Raw genomic sequence first — 17778 nt, 5'->3', positions numbered from 1 at the left:
TTCCCCAATTTTCTCCAACCTCTATATTGTAACCAAAATTTAAGTTTACCAACCAACCAGCTGTGCTCCCAGATGGTGTTTAAACCCCTTTCCATACAGAACATATAAGTTTGAAATGATTTTGATGTGAATTATTGAGCTGCATTTTTAAACTTACTAAACTTGTTTTGATATTTTGGACTGTGTTAAAAATCTTCTAAAGTTAGAAAGATGTTTGTAAACCTCAAAATGAACATCCATAAAAAGACAACAGAACAAAAATTAATGAAAAAATATTGGCACGAATTTATAGTATGATATTGTGTTTCAAGTGCAATCTGGACTTTCTCATTCTCTCAAAATCACTCAAACAACACTACAGTTAATCCAGGACATGGAGTTTATTTTACAACTGAGGATAAAAGAATGCCATTTTGAATAACTGGGTCGATGACAAAACCTGGAAATCTATCATTGCGTGAGATTTTTTTTTTCTTCAATGTTATGTACAATACCATGCATCAGAGCAGATGCCAGTAAAATTCTGTCATTTTATGTAAACCACATTGAAGGACCTACTTTTCACTGAAAAAGGGCATTGCGGTCCAACAATATTCTGTAGCTATATACATTTTCCCCCATATTTGTCTAGAAAATAACATTATAAAAATGCACACAGTACAAATAATGTTGAACTGTAAAGAGCAAGATATGCTGACATACATGTATACATACTTGCTGATTATTCATACAATAAGTTTTAAACTTCATTAATTTTACAACTGTAGCTTCACAATAATAAAACTGGTAGCCTACTAACGCAAATACTGTACATGTTGAAACAACCAGGAAATTATATTTTACTAGAGAAACAAAGATTCTTGACATTTTGTGAGACTTTTTGTAATTTAATGGCATATACAAAACAATATCATCATTAGTCCTCAAATTGCCATGTTGATCAAGGAAATTAAAACTCAAAATGGTGATGTGCTGTAATTTTTTTCCCATACATGTCTTCATCAATTTACACTTCCTTAAAGTGCTGAAATCATCTTAACATTTTAGAACACCTTCTTTCACATGGCTAACTTCATAACCATGTACCTTCATATAAATGTCTGTATCCGAAATTTGCTAACCAGGGATATTAGTTTTGTCATCATGGTTTAAATTTCATTAGACATAATATGTTCACTGCTTTACATAAAAAAAAACATGCACAAACTGTCTCATAAATAATATGCAAGTTGTGTTGAAATATATTTATCTTAAAAACAGTGATCAAAATAAGAGCATGGTCCAGTTTTAAAACAACCAAAGGCTCAGATAAGATGCAGTGCATTATGAAAGCAACAATCAGTCAGTGACTACATAGTGCCATGGCTGCTGCACCATTTTGGTACATTTATGTCACCAAAAGTTTGACTTTTACAACACAGCTTTGAGCGTCTGCATTGCAAGCTCCTGCCATTTATAGATAATTGAATAATTAATGTGGTATTAAAGCTACCATGTTTTCATTATAATATACGTCGCAGCAATGGACAATACAGTTGTGGCACTATCTGTAATGACAGATTGTAGCTTAAGAGTTATAGTGCAACAGTAATCCGTCATGCTGTCAGCTTTATCTGACTTCATTGTTTGTCAAACTTTTCCAACTCTTTCACAAAGATGAGATGGTCCTCTGGGGACTTTCCATGTGTTTTGCAAAGGTGCAATTTAATTGCATGTTTGCTCACAAATGTCCGGTTGCACAGTTTGCACTGATACATCGAGCCTGTGTCTTCTTCTGTGAGTCCAGAGGAACTGAAAGTTTTGTCCTCTATTCTGCTGACCGCTTGCTGCTCTATTAAGTCTATGGATAGCTTTGACAGGTCCTTCAGGGTAAACCCAAGATGGGACTCCAAGTGGTGAATGTAGGAAGACGGAGTCCTGAACTGGGATGCACAGTCACTGCACAAAAACAGAGGCTGGCCAGAGTCAATATTTTTTAGGAACTTTGTGCCCCCTGTCCGCTTTAACTGGTATTTTACATTGGCCAGCCAATGAGAGATAGTAGTCATGGAGAGACCAGTGAATTTACAGATGTGGACCCGCTCCTGGGGTCCCAAGTCACTAATTACAAACTTTCCCTCAGGAGTCTCCCTAAGACTGGAGGCAAACTGGGCCTGGAGGATCAGGAGGTGCTGAGGATTCCAGTTTGACTGTCTGCCTTTCCGTCTTTGGATGGGAGACAACTCCTCCAAGCCATCCTCAAAAGTACAGCTATCGATGTCTGATTTCTCAGAGATGGAAGATGGGGTTGTAGACTTTGGTGTCAAACGGCCAGTCAGGTTTTTCACCATGTCTGAAATATCCATCAAAGCATTCTCCCGCAGGGGTGGAGATGAAGACTGAGAGAACGCTCTGAAAACTGGTTTGCTGTTGGTAATGTTGGTACTGTTGTTCGGTGTGGCAGAAGTACCCTTAGCTGCACCTCCATTAGTGTTTTTGGATTTTGTCAAGTCCATGGGCTGATCATCATCGTCATCGTGGTACTGATTTACAGGCTCTGGCGACTTAATCTGGGCAGAGTTGCTGTTGATCTTATATAGCATTGCAAAGGGGTCTATGAAGGGGGTGGCCACTTTTGAAGCTTTCCCCAAGTGGTTGTTCATGATAGACTGCAAAGCACTGAGAGGGTTGACAAGTGGTTGTTCAGGCGAGTGATCAGTGATGATGCTCAGGTTATTGCAGCCATTGCTTACAGGCTTTTGTGGTGAATCAACTTCACTCTTAATCTGTCTCTCTACTTTACTCTCTGCCTGCTCTCCTTCTCTATCTCTTGACTCAGTCTGGTCCTCTGCTGCATTATTTTTTACTGCTTTTGAGAGATTTTCTGGATTGGGTGAAACTCGCTTGTCCTTAGAATTTGGCAACGGTGACTTTGCGGACCTGCACTTATTCTCTACAGGTTTTTCTTCTTTTTCAGTCTTAACTGAACTTTTCCCTGTTACTTTTTCCACTAGCTCCTCCATGGCCAGCACATTGCTCTTGTGACTTGGAGGGGGAGAGGGGCTATTTGGTGAATGGATCAGAGTACCTAAATCAGAGGGCAGCACCTTCAAACTGTTGCTGCTGAACAAAGGCTGAACCTGTGCACATGAGGGCAAGGTAGACTTCAAAGATCCATGGAGCTGATAGGCAGCGTGAATGCTGGGGTATCCACCCCAGGTTGGCGTGCCTGTTTGGGCCTTGCTGATTGCACTTGAAACTGTATTTTCTAAAGACTTTAGGATGTCCAAGCCACCTTTAGGCGTCTCTTCCAAGTCTTCTTCTCTCAGATATTGGTAAGATTTGGCCTTTCCAGGTTTATCAGCTTTTTCAGGGGGATCTTCTTTCTCCTCTTTAATTTTTTTCTCTGGTTCCATTAGATCCATTCTCTCTTCTTCCATCTCTTCATCTTTCCTTTCTTCATTTTTCTCCTCAGGGCTAGACGGCTGCAGTGGGGAATCAGGTTGTGACTTCCCATTGGGTGCTGGGAGTCGTGTGGTAGTTGGTGGCAGAGGAATCGACTGAATTTTCTCCTCAATGACAGGATCAAAAACTAGCTGCTTACCCTTTTTAGAGGCAGAATTTGTGACTTTAAGAAAGTGTCCTGTGACCATCATGTGGGCTGTCAGTTGTTGCAAGGTATCATGTGAACTGCCACATTCCATGCATTTAAGAATTTGTGCCTTGCGTGCCTCAAACTGCCAAGTATAGCTTGCACCGTTTTGGTAACCATATCGATTGTTAGGAGTGACATAGGGATTGGTCAGTTTTTGGTCTTTAGGAGACTCTCCCAGGATGATGCCAGATGAGACCGACTCTGGTGAGCTTGGGGAAATCAAGTCTTGAAATGCTCTTTTTTTGGTTGGGGGTACCAGCTTTGAGGCGAGGGTTGGCATTGGTTCTTTTAGAGGCACTTTCTGATAGTGTTTTGTTTTGATCATGTGAACACTAAGATCTTGCAAAGATTCAAAAGAGTGGCCACAGTACATGCATTTAAGAACTTTCTGGGCATCTTCCTTGCCTTCCATCTCCAACAGGGAACGCTTGCGTGGCTTTGACCACTTCTTGCTTCGATCATCCTCGGTATCCTTATTGTCATCACGGTAGTGGCCTGTCTCGTTCATATGTACCGTCAGGCCAACCAAAGTGTCATAGGCTGCACTACAGTCCTTGCACCTGAACTTGCTAGCACCAGTAAACACCGGCCCATAGAGCTTATTGTTTTGTCTGTAAAGCTGCACGGTGCTGAAAAGGCTAGGCTCAGGAAGGAGTTGGTATGGAGTATGCTGTAGGGTTTTGGCCAACGCTGCCTGGTGCCAGTCATACGCTAAACCTCCTGTGCTGCCAGAGCTTACACTAGTGCCAGTGTTGTTGCTGCTTGACACTGTTTTTGTGGTGGTACTGCTGGTGGTAATATTAGTAGTGGCTGAGGCGTTGCTACTGCTACATCTGCTCTTCACATGGATGTTACCTGGGCTATGGCTGTTCATGAACCCATTGCTCCCTTTGTGATTGCTCCCATTGCCATTGCTAGCTGCAAAATTGTTCCCTTGCTTACTTTTAAGCATGTCCAGAGCAATGCTGGACCAGGAGGCATCCGAGATCAGGTTTGCATAGACGGCTTTCATTTTTGCCAGACTGTCCTGTAGTGAGAGGCCATTAATGGACTCTGTGCTCTCCCCTAGCTTCTCCTCTACCTTGTCTTGACCATCACTAAAGGAGGATGTGGTCTTAAGGTCCACCAGTTGGTCACTGGTGGTGCTGAGTGGAGAAGCATACCCAGCGTCTGGGTTAGTGCCATTGCTGAGTGGAGAGTTTTGGCAGCTAAAGCGATCTCTTCCATCCTCGTCCTCATTGAACAAATAGTCTGCGTCTTGACCGTCCAGAGAGAGGCCATCATCCTGCAGATGTTCCTCTTCATCAATCTTGTCCAATTTAAATTCGTCCTCAGGTCCATAAGCTGGAAAACAAAACAGAGGAGAAATGTGACATTAGACATTTTTCTACATACATATTTTTTTTACATATTAGAATGACACAACTTATGTATCTACCAGCCATTACTATATGAAGATGGTATGTGCAATAATCCTGAAGAGATTTTTGTCAATAGTCCCAGCAGAGGACACAGGTTTGCAATAATAAAGTGGCAAACATCCATATCTTGACAATGACAGATAGTCCTCTTCACCGCACTGCATAATGAAGCTATTGAAGACTACAGCTCAGCAAGGGTAGAGAACAGAGATGAGCAACAGAAATGTTTCTGCTTCGTTTAAAAACAAGCAAATTTTCAAATTACACAGAGAGCAAATCTTCAGTGTTGATGATACTTATTAATCATGTGGTAAGATCTGTTACTTCCCAGTAGAAATGAAGACATTTTTTCTTTTCAATTACAAAAAAAAATAACAGAAAAAAGGAAAAGTATGCCCCATATCGATCTGTTAAAGACTCACTTTGATGTTTCTTTCTCAACACATACAGAGTGGTAACACGGAATTAATAAGATGAATTTACTAGCTACATATGTGCAGGCATTTCAGTACATCAAATATAAATCCTTTTTCCTTATCAGCAATTTGAAATGCTAGAACAGCCTACAGCCATATAGTCAGTAGTCATTATTTCGCAGTTTATATTGCAGCTGAAGTGAGACTATAGATCTGTTCCTTACTTTGATTTGCTCTATTCTTCCAACATGCCACACATACTATAGATTCACAAGTAAGAGATAGTGGAGGAAAATGCCAGCTGCATCAGCCTTGCCAAGCCATGGTTGGCTGGAGTCAACTTGGCATCGGCTGTAGAAGTCCTCACAGCGTGATGCTAGGAAACGGCCAGTGGACATGACAAGCCGTGTTGTTACTGCCTGTGCTCCCTGAGTACTCACAGCGTCAAGTGTGCCATTTTAACAGAAGAGAGAGAGGTTTATAGTATCACTGGAAAATGGCTGCCTTCTCTCTCTATGAAACAGTCGAAGAATTTCACAAATCATTTCAGGCCAAATTCTGTACTGAAATTAATTTAAAATTCAGAGATGTCAAAGATTAAAAATGATGAAAAATAACAATGAATTGGAGCCTGAAATAGTAAAAAGAAGAGAATGCTTCGATCTTGGAAACAGATTAAAATGGGAATATTACAGAGAAGCAGCAAGAGCGAAAAATAGAGGGTTAAATATGCTAAGGCAGCTCCCCCAATCCATCCCTCGTAAGATGCTTGTCTGAGGTGCCAGAATCAGTCTCCAGTGAGGAGGCAGATGTGCTGTCAGCTTCAAACAGCATGTAGCTCTCTATCCCATAATAGGAATGGACATAATACCTGATGTTTGTGAGGTGCCGGTTACTGCTGCCTTGAAAAAGCTGGAGGTCCAACAGCTGCAACTCTCTGCCTTATATGTGTGTGAATGTATGTGTGTGTGTGTGCGTGTGTGCACGAGAGAGAGAGAGAGTGAATGTACAACCTTCCTCTAGTTAATTAAACTATTCCTGTGCTAGTTTTGCTCTTAAGTGCAGGCTCTTAATTATACACAGGCTACACTGAAATCATTCACTTGAGTTAGTCAGTAAATTAGGAGATTTTAACCTTTTGCCAAAGCAGCTGTAAAGCTTTCTTTCAACCTGTCTTCCTCCTCCCAATCAAGATGCAGCCCACTGTATTGAAATAAATGCAAAACTGAACCTATTCAAAGTCAATGTGGTGAGAGTAGTTAAAGACAAAGCAGCTGAGCTGACAAAGTGAGAGAAACCTGACAGCAGTACAAACACACACACATTCACACACAAAAAGCACACCAACACTATATTCTAGCTTTTCCCTGCCATCCTCCGTATGCTGCCTTGACAGGCATCAGTGTCAGGAGTGTGTCAGTGTCAGCTTGAGGTGTCAGTGTCCACGCAAACAAGCCTGAGAGGAGGTGGGAGGGGAAAGTAACAACAACAAACACAAGTCAGCCATTTTTCCCCCCCTGCTCGAGCCTCCTCCTTCACCATCTGTGTCAGAAAAGCTGCGGGTGCCACCGCCGGCTAATAAGGCAATCAGAGATGGAAAAGATGCTGACACGGCGGCTTTCGAGCGTCACTCAGAACAAAAGAGGGAGAGGAGAGGGAGGGAGAGAGGGATAGGGAGGGGATTAAAACGAGGGTGGAGGGAAGGAGTGGGGGGGAGAGGTGTCTGTTGTGGTTGTCAGTCAAAAACGTAAGCCCACTTTGTGCTGTCAGGGAGGATAGGGAAAAGAGGGGAAGTTTTGAAAAGAGAGGAGAAAAGATGTGTTTAGGCCAGTGAACAAGAGGTGTGTGTGTGTGTGTGTGTGTGTGTGTGTGTACGTGTGCATATCTGATAGAAAAAAACATGATAGGGAAACAAGTTAACCAGTATGCAACAAACTAAGTATGAGATAATGGGAGAAAGAAATCAGTTAAATTTCTACCACGTGTGTGCAAGTTTGTATGTGTGTGTGTAAGCTAGGTGTGGCTGATCAGTTGTGTGAGTGTCTGTGTGTGTGTGTCAAGTGTCATAGTGTGTCAGGTGCAAGCAGATATGCACTGTGGCTGGTGGGGGGAAAGCGAAGCCATCTGCGTCTGGAGAGGAGCCTGTCACTATTGTTGTGCCCAGAGTCCAGGATTTCCTGCTGCAGACAGGTGACACCACAGTAGGACATCCCCCAGTCTAACACACACACACACACACACACACACACACACACACACACACACACACACACACACACACACACACACACATCCCTCCCTCAAGGCAGGAAGCTGTGTGAGGTCCATACATGCAAACACTCGCACAACACTTTTTATACAGGTTTGAATTATCAAATGTGACTGAGGTGAGATGTGAGAAAATTCTGAAGAAAAAAAAAAAGGAACACACATGCATTGATAACACAAACATGTACACATGCCTGCATATTGAACCTCAATGCTGTTTAGGCTGCAGTAGAAATGTGTCTGTGGCACTGAGTATTGGACAGTGTCAAGTGTAAAAGCTGGTATTGAAAGCCTGCTCACATTCATAGACTTATTTATTTATTTTATGCTGATTTAATAATACACTGCACTCCCCTTCCCTATCTTAGCCTGGACACACACATATGTATTACAACTGTGCCTCAGTGAGCAAAACAGTGAAAAAAAAAGATTGAAACAGAGAATTGTAAATTTTTTTCAATTCAAACTTACATTAAGTAGAACTCGACTGCCAACAAGCAAAACATATTCCTGTGTGTCTTTATTATAGTGACAAATCCAGCGACACCTGGTTGGTGTCAGACCTACTGACCAGTTCGAAGCAATAACCTGAGACAGGGTGAGACAACTCGAGTATGACATGCCACTGTCGCAATCAACACACCTATCCCCCTACACCCCTCTCTCTCTTTCGTACACGCCCGCACACACAAAACACACACTTTCCCCTCTAAACCTTCTTCATTTATTCATGTTGTCTCTGAGAAGAGGGCAATCCCGGCTCTCATTTGCAGTGCTAATGTCCAATTCCGCCAGCTTTCACCCTGCTGATTTACCCTGCGTGGCCGAGCGCTGCATTGGGAGCGGGGCGGCCGGCGAGGCTCCCTCACACCGTTTAGCGACCCTTCAAAATGGGAGCTCTGGCGTGGCAGTCTTATTTCTCTCTCCCGTTTCGCTTTGTCACTGGCCCCTCTATTCCCTGCCACTCACCTCTGATGGCTTTGGACAGGCCTGATCAGTGTGTGTCATTGACCTGTACGGCGTGCATGAGTCTGTGTGTGTTTCAGCAGAGAGAAGGCTGTAAATAAAATGACATTATTATTTCCTCTGTCCTATCATGTAGAAAAGCCAATTATGGTAATGCTTAGTATGTCAGGCAATCTCTGTCTCTCTCTGCTCTCCCCCGTCGTCTTCATTCTTGCTCTTTTTTTTCACTCTGGGATAGTTGTGGCTGTGGTTTCATAGGACCTGACACTCTCGTTGGACTGTTGTTTGGACGACACACACTGAGAAAAACTGGCGCAGACCAACAGTCTCCTCACAGTCTGAAGACAACTAAGCACTAAAAGAGCTTCTCATACAATTCTACATTAAGAGTTAGAGAAATCCAAAACATTACAAAATTAAGTAAGTTAGTTAAACGTAAAACTCTTTCCTTCAATCTGGATTTCTTCTGTGACTGAAAATCTGCCAAGATCCCTCCCACAGTTCCTACCTCCTCTAAAACCATTTTATTTTGTTGCTCAAATTGAGCAGAGAAACTTTTTAGGGGTTAAATTCAAAGTGCGTGTTTTGCATCGCCACTACATCCCAAAACACTACAAAGCTTCACAGATGAGTGTTGCCACAGATACCATGTATTAGCCATAATGTATTAGCCATAATTTCACCCGCAGCCTGCTTGACCAGACATATAAAAGCCTACCTAACAGCCCCCTGGCCCCACCCTCCGCAACCCACATGGAATAGACCACCATATGGCACAATAGCTCCGGGGCTTCTAATAGCTTGTGTGTCGTACAAATCCACCTTCTCATCTTCCTCAACTCTTCTGGTTGGGGAAAACAAAACAACCAGTGCAGTCTGCTCATCATGCTCGGAGCTATAATGTGCAGACAACGATTTAAATTTGACTTTTTGGACTTTCTTGATACTTATGGCTGCTGCTCTGGATTCCGTCATAAAGGTTACAAGACCCTTTGATGTTTCTTATCAAACACAGCAGTCTAATAAATTTAAATGAAATGAAAGATAAATTACTTTTTCCAAAACTTGGGACTGTCCTGAGGGCTTTCACGTACGTTTCAAGTAATTTGCACTTACTTGAACACATATTATGCTAATAGCCTTTTTAAATAGGTCATACAGACAGTGCATTTTACCTCTGGCTTAGCTTCATTAGACCCGCAGAAGTGTATATGTGAATGAAAGAAAGAAAGACAAAAACTGTGACAGAAAAAGACCCAACAATGGCTACGCACAAAATAGATCTGTAAAGCAACAAATCTGGAGAACTGCAGCTATTTCTAAAGAAAACCATTTCTAGTTCTTTCTTGAATTGCTCTGCAAATTTCTTTTGTGATTCTTTTCTTTAATTTCTTTCATTCATTTTTGTTTCCCTTGTGTTCAGATCTCCCGTGAGCCAGTTTTGACACGCCATGACAGTGACTGTGGTCTATAAATCACCTTTTCCCTGAACTGTCAGTGCCTGCTTGTTCTGAGATGAAACAACAGCCATTAGATCATCGGTACTGCAGATTCCAGCCCTTTCTGCTCGACTTTTCTGCCAAACCCCCCACGCCTAACAATCGAACGTTGCTCTGGTGCTGCACACACATTTCAAACCATCTGGTTTGTTTTCAGGCAAAGTACAGATAAAGCATTACTAATGCTAATTAAAGATGATGTGAGTGAGATTTACTCAACCAGTGCCAAGCACTGATTCAACGTAGGCTTTATCAGACAGATGTCATTTGTTAAACAGATTTCTTTTAGAGCAAATATTGTCAGTTTCTTTACCATCTATAAGGTTTTTGTCATGGACAAGCTGTAGTGTTTGGATTACAGTTTCCGTCTTATATTATATACTTTACACGTGAGGAGAGTTTACACATCTTTAATTGTCTAACATGCAGGTTAACTAAATTCTATTTTGGATGCATCAGGGATGGCCGTTACTTGACAGGAAGGAGTTCTGTTTAAATCTGAAAAGAATTCATCACAAAACTAACAAGATAACACAGTTTCATTCTTTTTTCATAGATGCCATCTTTTGAATTCACCTGCATTGCCCCTGACAGTAGAGCTTCCCCCGACTAAACAACAGCTGCTCCCATCGCCTAGCAACAACCAGTTGATGGATGACCCCAAAGATGGATAATTACCATAAATCACTATGGTTGTGTGGAGAATAGAAGCAGAAAATCATTGCAGGAAAAAAAGAACAGGCTGAACCACAGTTTAAACTAGTGTGCCTGGTGTTTAGGCTAACTTTGTCTCTGTCAGACGAGGTGGTTGGTACATTCCACTGCACGCAAGAACTGGTTGGTGACTAGGAAGTTAAGTAAAATCAAAAGCGGCACTAGATTTGTACATTAGAATCCCTTTCGGTGCATTTCCTGAAAGTGGCCAGTGTTTCGGACCTGAATGAATAGGGGCTGTAAAATGAAACCTGATGAAATGACTCATGGGACAAAACCTGTCCTGAAGGAGCGATGACAAAGAAAACAAAGTGGGCAGAGGAAGGAAGAAAGGAAACAGCCAAGAATGAATGATGGCAACAATGATGAGTTTAGTGCAGCAAAAGAAGACGAAGGGGGGGTGGAGGAGAAGAAGCACGAAGAGGAAGCGTGTGTGTAGTCTGCACGTACATGTATATTTATGCACTGTGCATGTCTGAATGTGTGTGAGAGTGACGGAGGTAAATGGTGAGATACAGGCAAGGGGGGCGAGAAAAAAAAGGCTAGAATAAAAAAAGAAGAAAATTAGAGGGCACAGGGCCAAAACAGGGTCACAACCTAACCAGTTCAGTCTAGCCGAGTCCGGTTGCACAATAAGCCATCAATCAACCTTCTCTCTGCTGTCAACCCTCCCCTCAATTCATAGAGGCCATCCACTTTGTACACTGCTGAGGAACAACATAGCGAAGAAAAAAAAGAGCGACACAAGGAGAGAAAAAAATATGTAGACACACACACACACACACACACACACACACACACACACACACACACACACACACACACACACACACACACACAGTTCCATGAATCTGATCCTTTACTCTGTGGGAAGGAAGCACCCTAGATGCCGGTGAAGTAGCACAGTGAAATTCATGCGCTCGTCTTTGCAAAAACTATTTGGTTCTAGAGGATTAGACTAACTGCTAACAAGCTAGTCAGCAGGGAATATAATTCATTTTAAAATAATTCTCAGAGCTTTTTCCTTTTTCTCTCTCTGTACTGGGATGTTTAGTTCTTGTCCTCGGATTTGTTCTTGAGATTTAGCATTATTTCATTCAATAAAGAGTTAATGAAGAGGGGGAAAAAGCTACCTGAGCTAGGGATGTGTGATAAAGCAAGCTTGTTAGCTTGATCCCTTATTTGTACAACAAGTACTTGCACCATCAACTCCTGCTCTTAACTGCCCAAAAAAACAGTCCTCTTTTTTTCTGAGCAGTATATACTCCAACAGAGGAGGTACAATGAAAGTGGAAGGTGTGACGCAGCTAACAAGCTATGATTTCCTCCTCCATTTTGGACTCTCTGACTCTCAGTCCGTTAGCACCGTCAAGACCACTTGCTATTCATCAACGGTGCAAATTTGCATGCTAAAGTTAATTAAATTTGAACTTGATACAAGCAAATCTACTGGTGACAGTGATTCAATTGGAATTGTTGCTAAATATTGCTGTTTAAAATTCTGGTGTGACCGGGCCATAAAACTGTGGAACTGATTTAAAAGGCCGGGGTGCCACAAACACATGACATTTTGTTTTCAGGATCAAAACTTTTCATCAGCTCCTCTGTACTCTATCCACTTCTCAGTAAGGCATTCGAAAACAACCCAAACACCAGATACGCTACACAAGCCAGCACACAAGAATGCAGAGGACACTGTGAGAACAGGACCTCAGGGACCTGACTTACATCACCTTCGCAACACGCACAAAGACAGACAAAGAAATCATAACTTTAAAAACCATAAAGTCACTTCAGGGAAATTAATTAGAACCGCAAACCTTCCGGGCAGGAGGCTGCTCAGGACGACCGAACGTCCCCAAACATTTTAGTGCTTTTAACTGCATGTGACACCAGGGAAATTCCGGCAATTGTGCACCATCAAAACCGCTATCCTTTATGCATCGCCACATTTTCTTTTTCATCCTGCCAGCTCAAGTGACGAGCTAGTGCCGAAGTCTGGTGCTCCATTAAACAAAGTTCTGCTGTTTTGTTTCAACACTAGTTTAGGATTTAAAGCGTGATGAAGAGCACAGGGGCGTAACAAAAATTATAACAAAAGCATAAGATGAACCACTCAGCACTTTGTATGTGTGCTTGTGTGGACTTTTTTTTTTTCCTCTTCCTGATGACCATGGCAATAAAGTGACAAAAGAAGAAATGATACGAGGGAGGAGGGATTAGTGGTAGAAAAAGGGTCTCTGGAGTAAGTCAGTAAATTATGTACTGAGCTCTCAAAGTGGACTTGTATCAGTAGCCATCTCACCCTAATTGTGTCTGTGTGCGACTATGCATGCCTGTGTGTGTGTGTGTGTGTGTGTGTGTGTGTGTGTGTGTGGTGTGTGTGTGTGTGTGTGTGTGTGTGTGTGTGTGTCTGAGCATACAATGGCTATGAACAGCTTCACAGTCAGAGAGAGAGAGGCAGGAAGAGAGGAAGCAATCCTTCAACAGAGCACAATATCAGGCTGTGGACAGACAACGAACGGCTGGAAGGTTCTGGAAAGGAGAGAAAAGCCTGCCTCCCTCACATTTCAGCTCCAAACGCCGCCTCCCAAAGTGCCCTCCATCTAACACTAACACACACTCGCACACACACACACACACACACACACACACACACACACACACACACACACACACACACACACACATAAATGGCACCATAACTCTATATCCGCAATCAATCTCCGCTATGAAGACACATCCATCTTCTGTAATGTTAATGGGAGGGTTTTGGGGGTTGGAGGGGGTGGAGGACAGGGGTAAAACAGAGGGTATGTGACCGTAAAGCTGACCTCAGAGCAGCGTGTGAGGTAATATAGGCTATGTGTGTGTGTGTGTGTGTGTGTGTGAGAGTAACAGAGACGGAGTAAAGGAGTAAAAAAACGAGAAAAGAGCTGTGTGCGTTTGTGTGTACATTTTAGTATTTATCTGGATGTCAGGAGGTCAGGTGTGTGCGCGTCAGCGTGTGTGGGAGAGGGAGACTGATGGCTGTCAGCTTGCATCTGGCAGAGAAAATAAATTAGCCTTATGAAGACAAATGAACGGGCTATGGAAAGAGTAAAAGGGGTTGGAGGGGGATCACGACACAGAAAGGGAAGAGGAAAGGGAAGGAATGAAGAGAGGGGAGACATAATGAAGGAAAAAAGAGGGATATTGTGCGTGTGTGGTGGCATGGATATGAAAGGAAGGAGATGGAGCGCCGTTGCCAGCTAAGAGAGTTCCTTTCGGCAGCCAGTGACCGTTCATTAAGAAGGACGGGCACACAGACAGGCCTGCTGCTGGCAACAGGAGAAGCTTTGGCTGCGGCTTCTCTGGCTGCAAGGGAAACATACATGTGGGTGTATATGTGGGTATGTGTGTTTGTGGATCCACTGCCAGCATATCAAAATTCAGAAAATATATTTTTTTTTGCCTTGCGTTTTACACATCTTCTCTTTATTTAAACAGAGGCAAAAAAACAAAGAGCTTCTTTTACAGTTTACAGTGCAGCTTGAATATAATGTGTTGGGTTTGTATATGTGCTGGAAGTGGCTTTCAGTGTGTTTCTCTTCTGCTTGTGTGTTGGTGTCAGAGTGTATCCATGTGTGTTCTATCTCCGTAGATTTGTCAGTGTCTATCCCATGACACACTCCCCTCGTTGTGAGTGGAGGAGAGCTCTCGGGGGGCTTTGTCACGCGCAGTCTGTTCTTTTCCTGAGGCCTGGCGCCCCTCGTTTGATAAATGACACATGTCATTCTGTCAGCCCCTGCCATCCGGGCTGGGAGGCCCCGAGCTGATGTATGGCCGCCCAGGCTAAAGGAAATCAGAGTGTTTTGGCAGCGCCCTGAGAACACGGCCTCTTATAAGGGGTATGTGTCTACGGTTGTGTCTGCGTGAGAGTGTGTGTATGTGTGTTTGTGCCTGTCTGTCTGTGATACTGAGAGCATGTTTAATTGTGTGTATATGTGCCTATTAGTGAGTGTCTGTGTCTCCCTGAGTAGTACGTGTGTGTGTATGTGTGTGCATGGTCTCAACCTGTCAGGCGGACGGGCAGAGGGAGACAAATCATCGTCATGGCCGCCCCAGCTGTTCCCCAAATTTGGTGCGAGGAGGAGAGCGAGGGAAAAAAATCCTGCCGTTTGAGTTTTAAACGGCTGATGCTTCCCAGAAACAGGAATGAGTGAGAGGACAAATGGAGCTAAGCGTGCGCACGTGCATGCAAACACGCGCGCGTGCACACACACACAGACACAGACACAGACACACACACACACACACACACACACACACACAGACAGACACACACACACACACACACACACACACACACACAGACAGACAGACACACACACACACACACACACAGACACACACACACACAGACACACACACACACACACAGACACACACACAGACACACACACACACACACACACACACACACACACACACACACACAAACACACTCCCACATGCACAAACACACACAAACACAAACTGAATAAAAACTCCAACGCTGGAATAGGAATCAGGCCAATCCCAGAAGGACGCAACAGACAGCCGGAGTGGTTTTCTTGCAAACAAACACGCACACACACACATAAACACACATGCTTCAAACATACACATATGTAAACACATGAGCAAAAACTTTGGACCAGGCATTTGCACCTTGACCAAAATGAAAGGCTGACAGGCAGGAAAAACAAAGTCTTAATCATGTTTAAAGAGCTGTCAGACTTGGAACCCAGTGTTAACTCTTATACGAATATGTTTTTTTCACTCATTCTGCTTTTTGTATATGAACAAAACCTTCACCGCAACTTGATTAATCTTTATTCTAATTTTCATGTCATCCACAAACCTCACCCTCACTTAACTATCTCCTGCTGCAGAGGATCCTTACAGCTACACACCACCCATATCCACAAACATTTCCCCTGGTGGAAGACAGTCCCACCTGGAGGTTGTGAACTCTGAATGACCCTGTTTGATTGGGCACGGGACGAACTCCCTCCCCCTCTCCCACGGAAAAGAAGCGAGAGAAAGGGGGGGAAACAGCGTCATTAAGTTGTGAGTGATGAGTGGCAGCCATGGGTGACATCCTCCCCTCTCTCTTTCTCTCTCTTCCACTATCCAAATGCTTTCACTGCCTCTCCCTCTCTTTCTTTTTTCTTCTCCGCTGCCTTGATACTTTTCCCTCTCGCTTTATCCACCTCTCTCTCCATCCCTCAACCCCTCAAGTCATTTCTCTTTCACTCCTCTGTTGCTCAGCCTCCTCTTTTTCCACTCCCTCATCCCCCCCCCCCCCCCTTTCCTCCCTGGTTCTTTTTTGTCCACTGTCACTCTTTTTTTCACCCCTCTATGCCCCTCCTTCTATTGCTTCTTTTCTGCACCTCCTCTCTCTCTCTCTCTTTCTCACACACACAATAGTGTCTCACTCAGTCCTGTCTAGCTCTCTGGCCCTGGTCATGTAGACATTCAGCTCCTCCATACATAATAGATCCCAAATATCGAGAGGAGGGGTGCACATTTTCATCCTCTCAGGATTGTGCCATCAGTGCTGCTTCCATAGAAGCTCCACTGTCTGGCACTGCAAGGCTAAAAACGTCCAACAGTAGTTTTAAAATAGTTGTAAGGATATGTGAAAGTGTCTCTTTAACCAACTTCTCTTCAGACAGACCTTTTCCAGCTATGTGGTTAAGTTCCTGTCTCAAGATGAGAACTCCGACCCACACTTGGATGCTCTGAACGTATTCGAACTTTCATGCACCCTATCAGCTGCTACCAACAACCAGTGATGCTTTAACAGTGGGTCCCTTTGTAAAAGATGCGTGCTACCTGCAGCTTTAGTTGCAATCAAATGCCCTTGAAAAAACCAGAACTCACTTGGTTGCTCAGAGCAAAATGCACCAAACCTTTCTCTACAAAGCTCTTCAAAGAAAAGCACTTCTCAGATTCATCATTCTCTATTGAAAGATTCAGTATCGAAGCACAAAACTCCCGATTGTGTAATATACTCTGCTGATTCTGCTGACGATATCTGGATAAATTAACATTTGTTCGGCATAACTGTTACATCATCTGGGTTGTTGTCCTGTTACTGTCAGTCCAGTGTGAGAGTCTCACACAGTGGACTCTAATCTCTGATACTCCAGTTTCTCACAGTGATAAGTTGATATCAAAAGTTTTTTGTATAAAAAAGGGTCCAGAACAGTATAAACAACAGCTGCTTTTTTTCTGACTGAAATAAAACAAAGCAACCTGTTGTTATTGATACCAGAGAAGCCTCAAGCTAGTTCAAACCAGCACACATTTTTTCTCTTGCTGGAAATCATAAATGATGGATACTATATTGACTTGCTCCCTCGTGTAACCATAACCTCCACGGACCACAATAGAGGGAGCAAAATGTATGTTGGGTTCGTATGGAAACCAAAAGAGCATTATGACATGTCAAGCCAATGAAATGTAATACATTTTTATAAAGTATTTCAAGTACGTTCTCTTGTTCCTTCTTCTAAAGTGGGAGGATTTGCTGCTTTTCTTGATGTTTTCTGACAGCAAACTGAATTGTTTGGCTTGTGGACTGTTGATTGACCAACGATACGTACTGCAGGTAATTTGATTACATCACATTATAGCTTTAGTAAGTTGTGATGGTCATTTTTCACTACGTTCTGACAATTTATAGAACAAATAAAGTCAAGAAAATAATAGGCAAATTAATCAGTAATGAAAATAATGTTTAATTGCAGCCCTAAATCAAATTGTATCACCCTGAATCCAAATTTTTCATCTCTCAAACTTTGAGACTACTACAACAATGTATTATTTAC

At 42.9% G+C, this 17778-nt stretch overlaps 1 protein-coding gene across 2 annotated transcripts in view; it reads right to left on the bottom strand.

Moving 5' to 3' along the window:
* Positions 1 to 365: 365 nt before the first annotated feature.
* tshz1 (teashirt zinc finger homeobox 1) overlaps positions 366 to 17778 on the bottom strand; it is a 30790-nt gene continuing 13377 nt past the window's right edge. For both annotated transcript variants that reach the window (XM_056400166.1, XM_056400167.1), the window contains exon 3: positions 366 to 4978. In XM_056400166.1, coding sequence (XP_056256141.1) covers positions 1620 to 4978 — 3359 coding nt within the window. In that variant the 3' untranslated portion in view covers positions 366 to 1619. The remainder of the gene's footprint in view (positions 4979 to 17778) is intronic.

This window comes from Seriola aureovittata, chromosome 16 (genome assembly GCF_021018895.1).
Source record: "Seriola aureovittata isolate HTS-2021-v1 ecotype China chromosome 16, ASM2101889v1, whole genome shotgun sequence".
Classification (NCBI taxonomy): domain Eukaryota; kingdom Metazoa; phylum Chordata; class Actinopteri; order Carangiformes; family Carangidae; genus Seriola; species Seriola aureovittata.
This window is presented reverse-complemented; position numbering and strand designations above follow the sequence as displayed.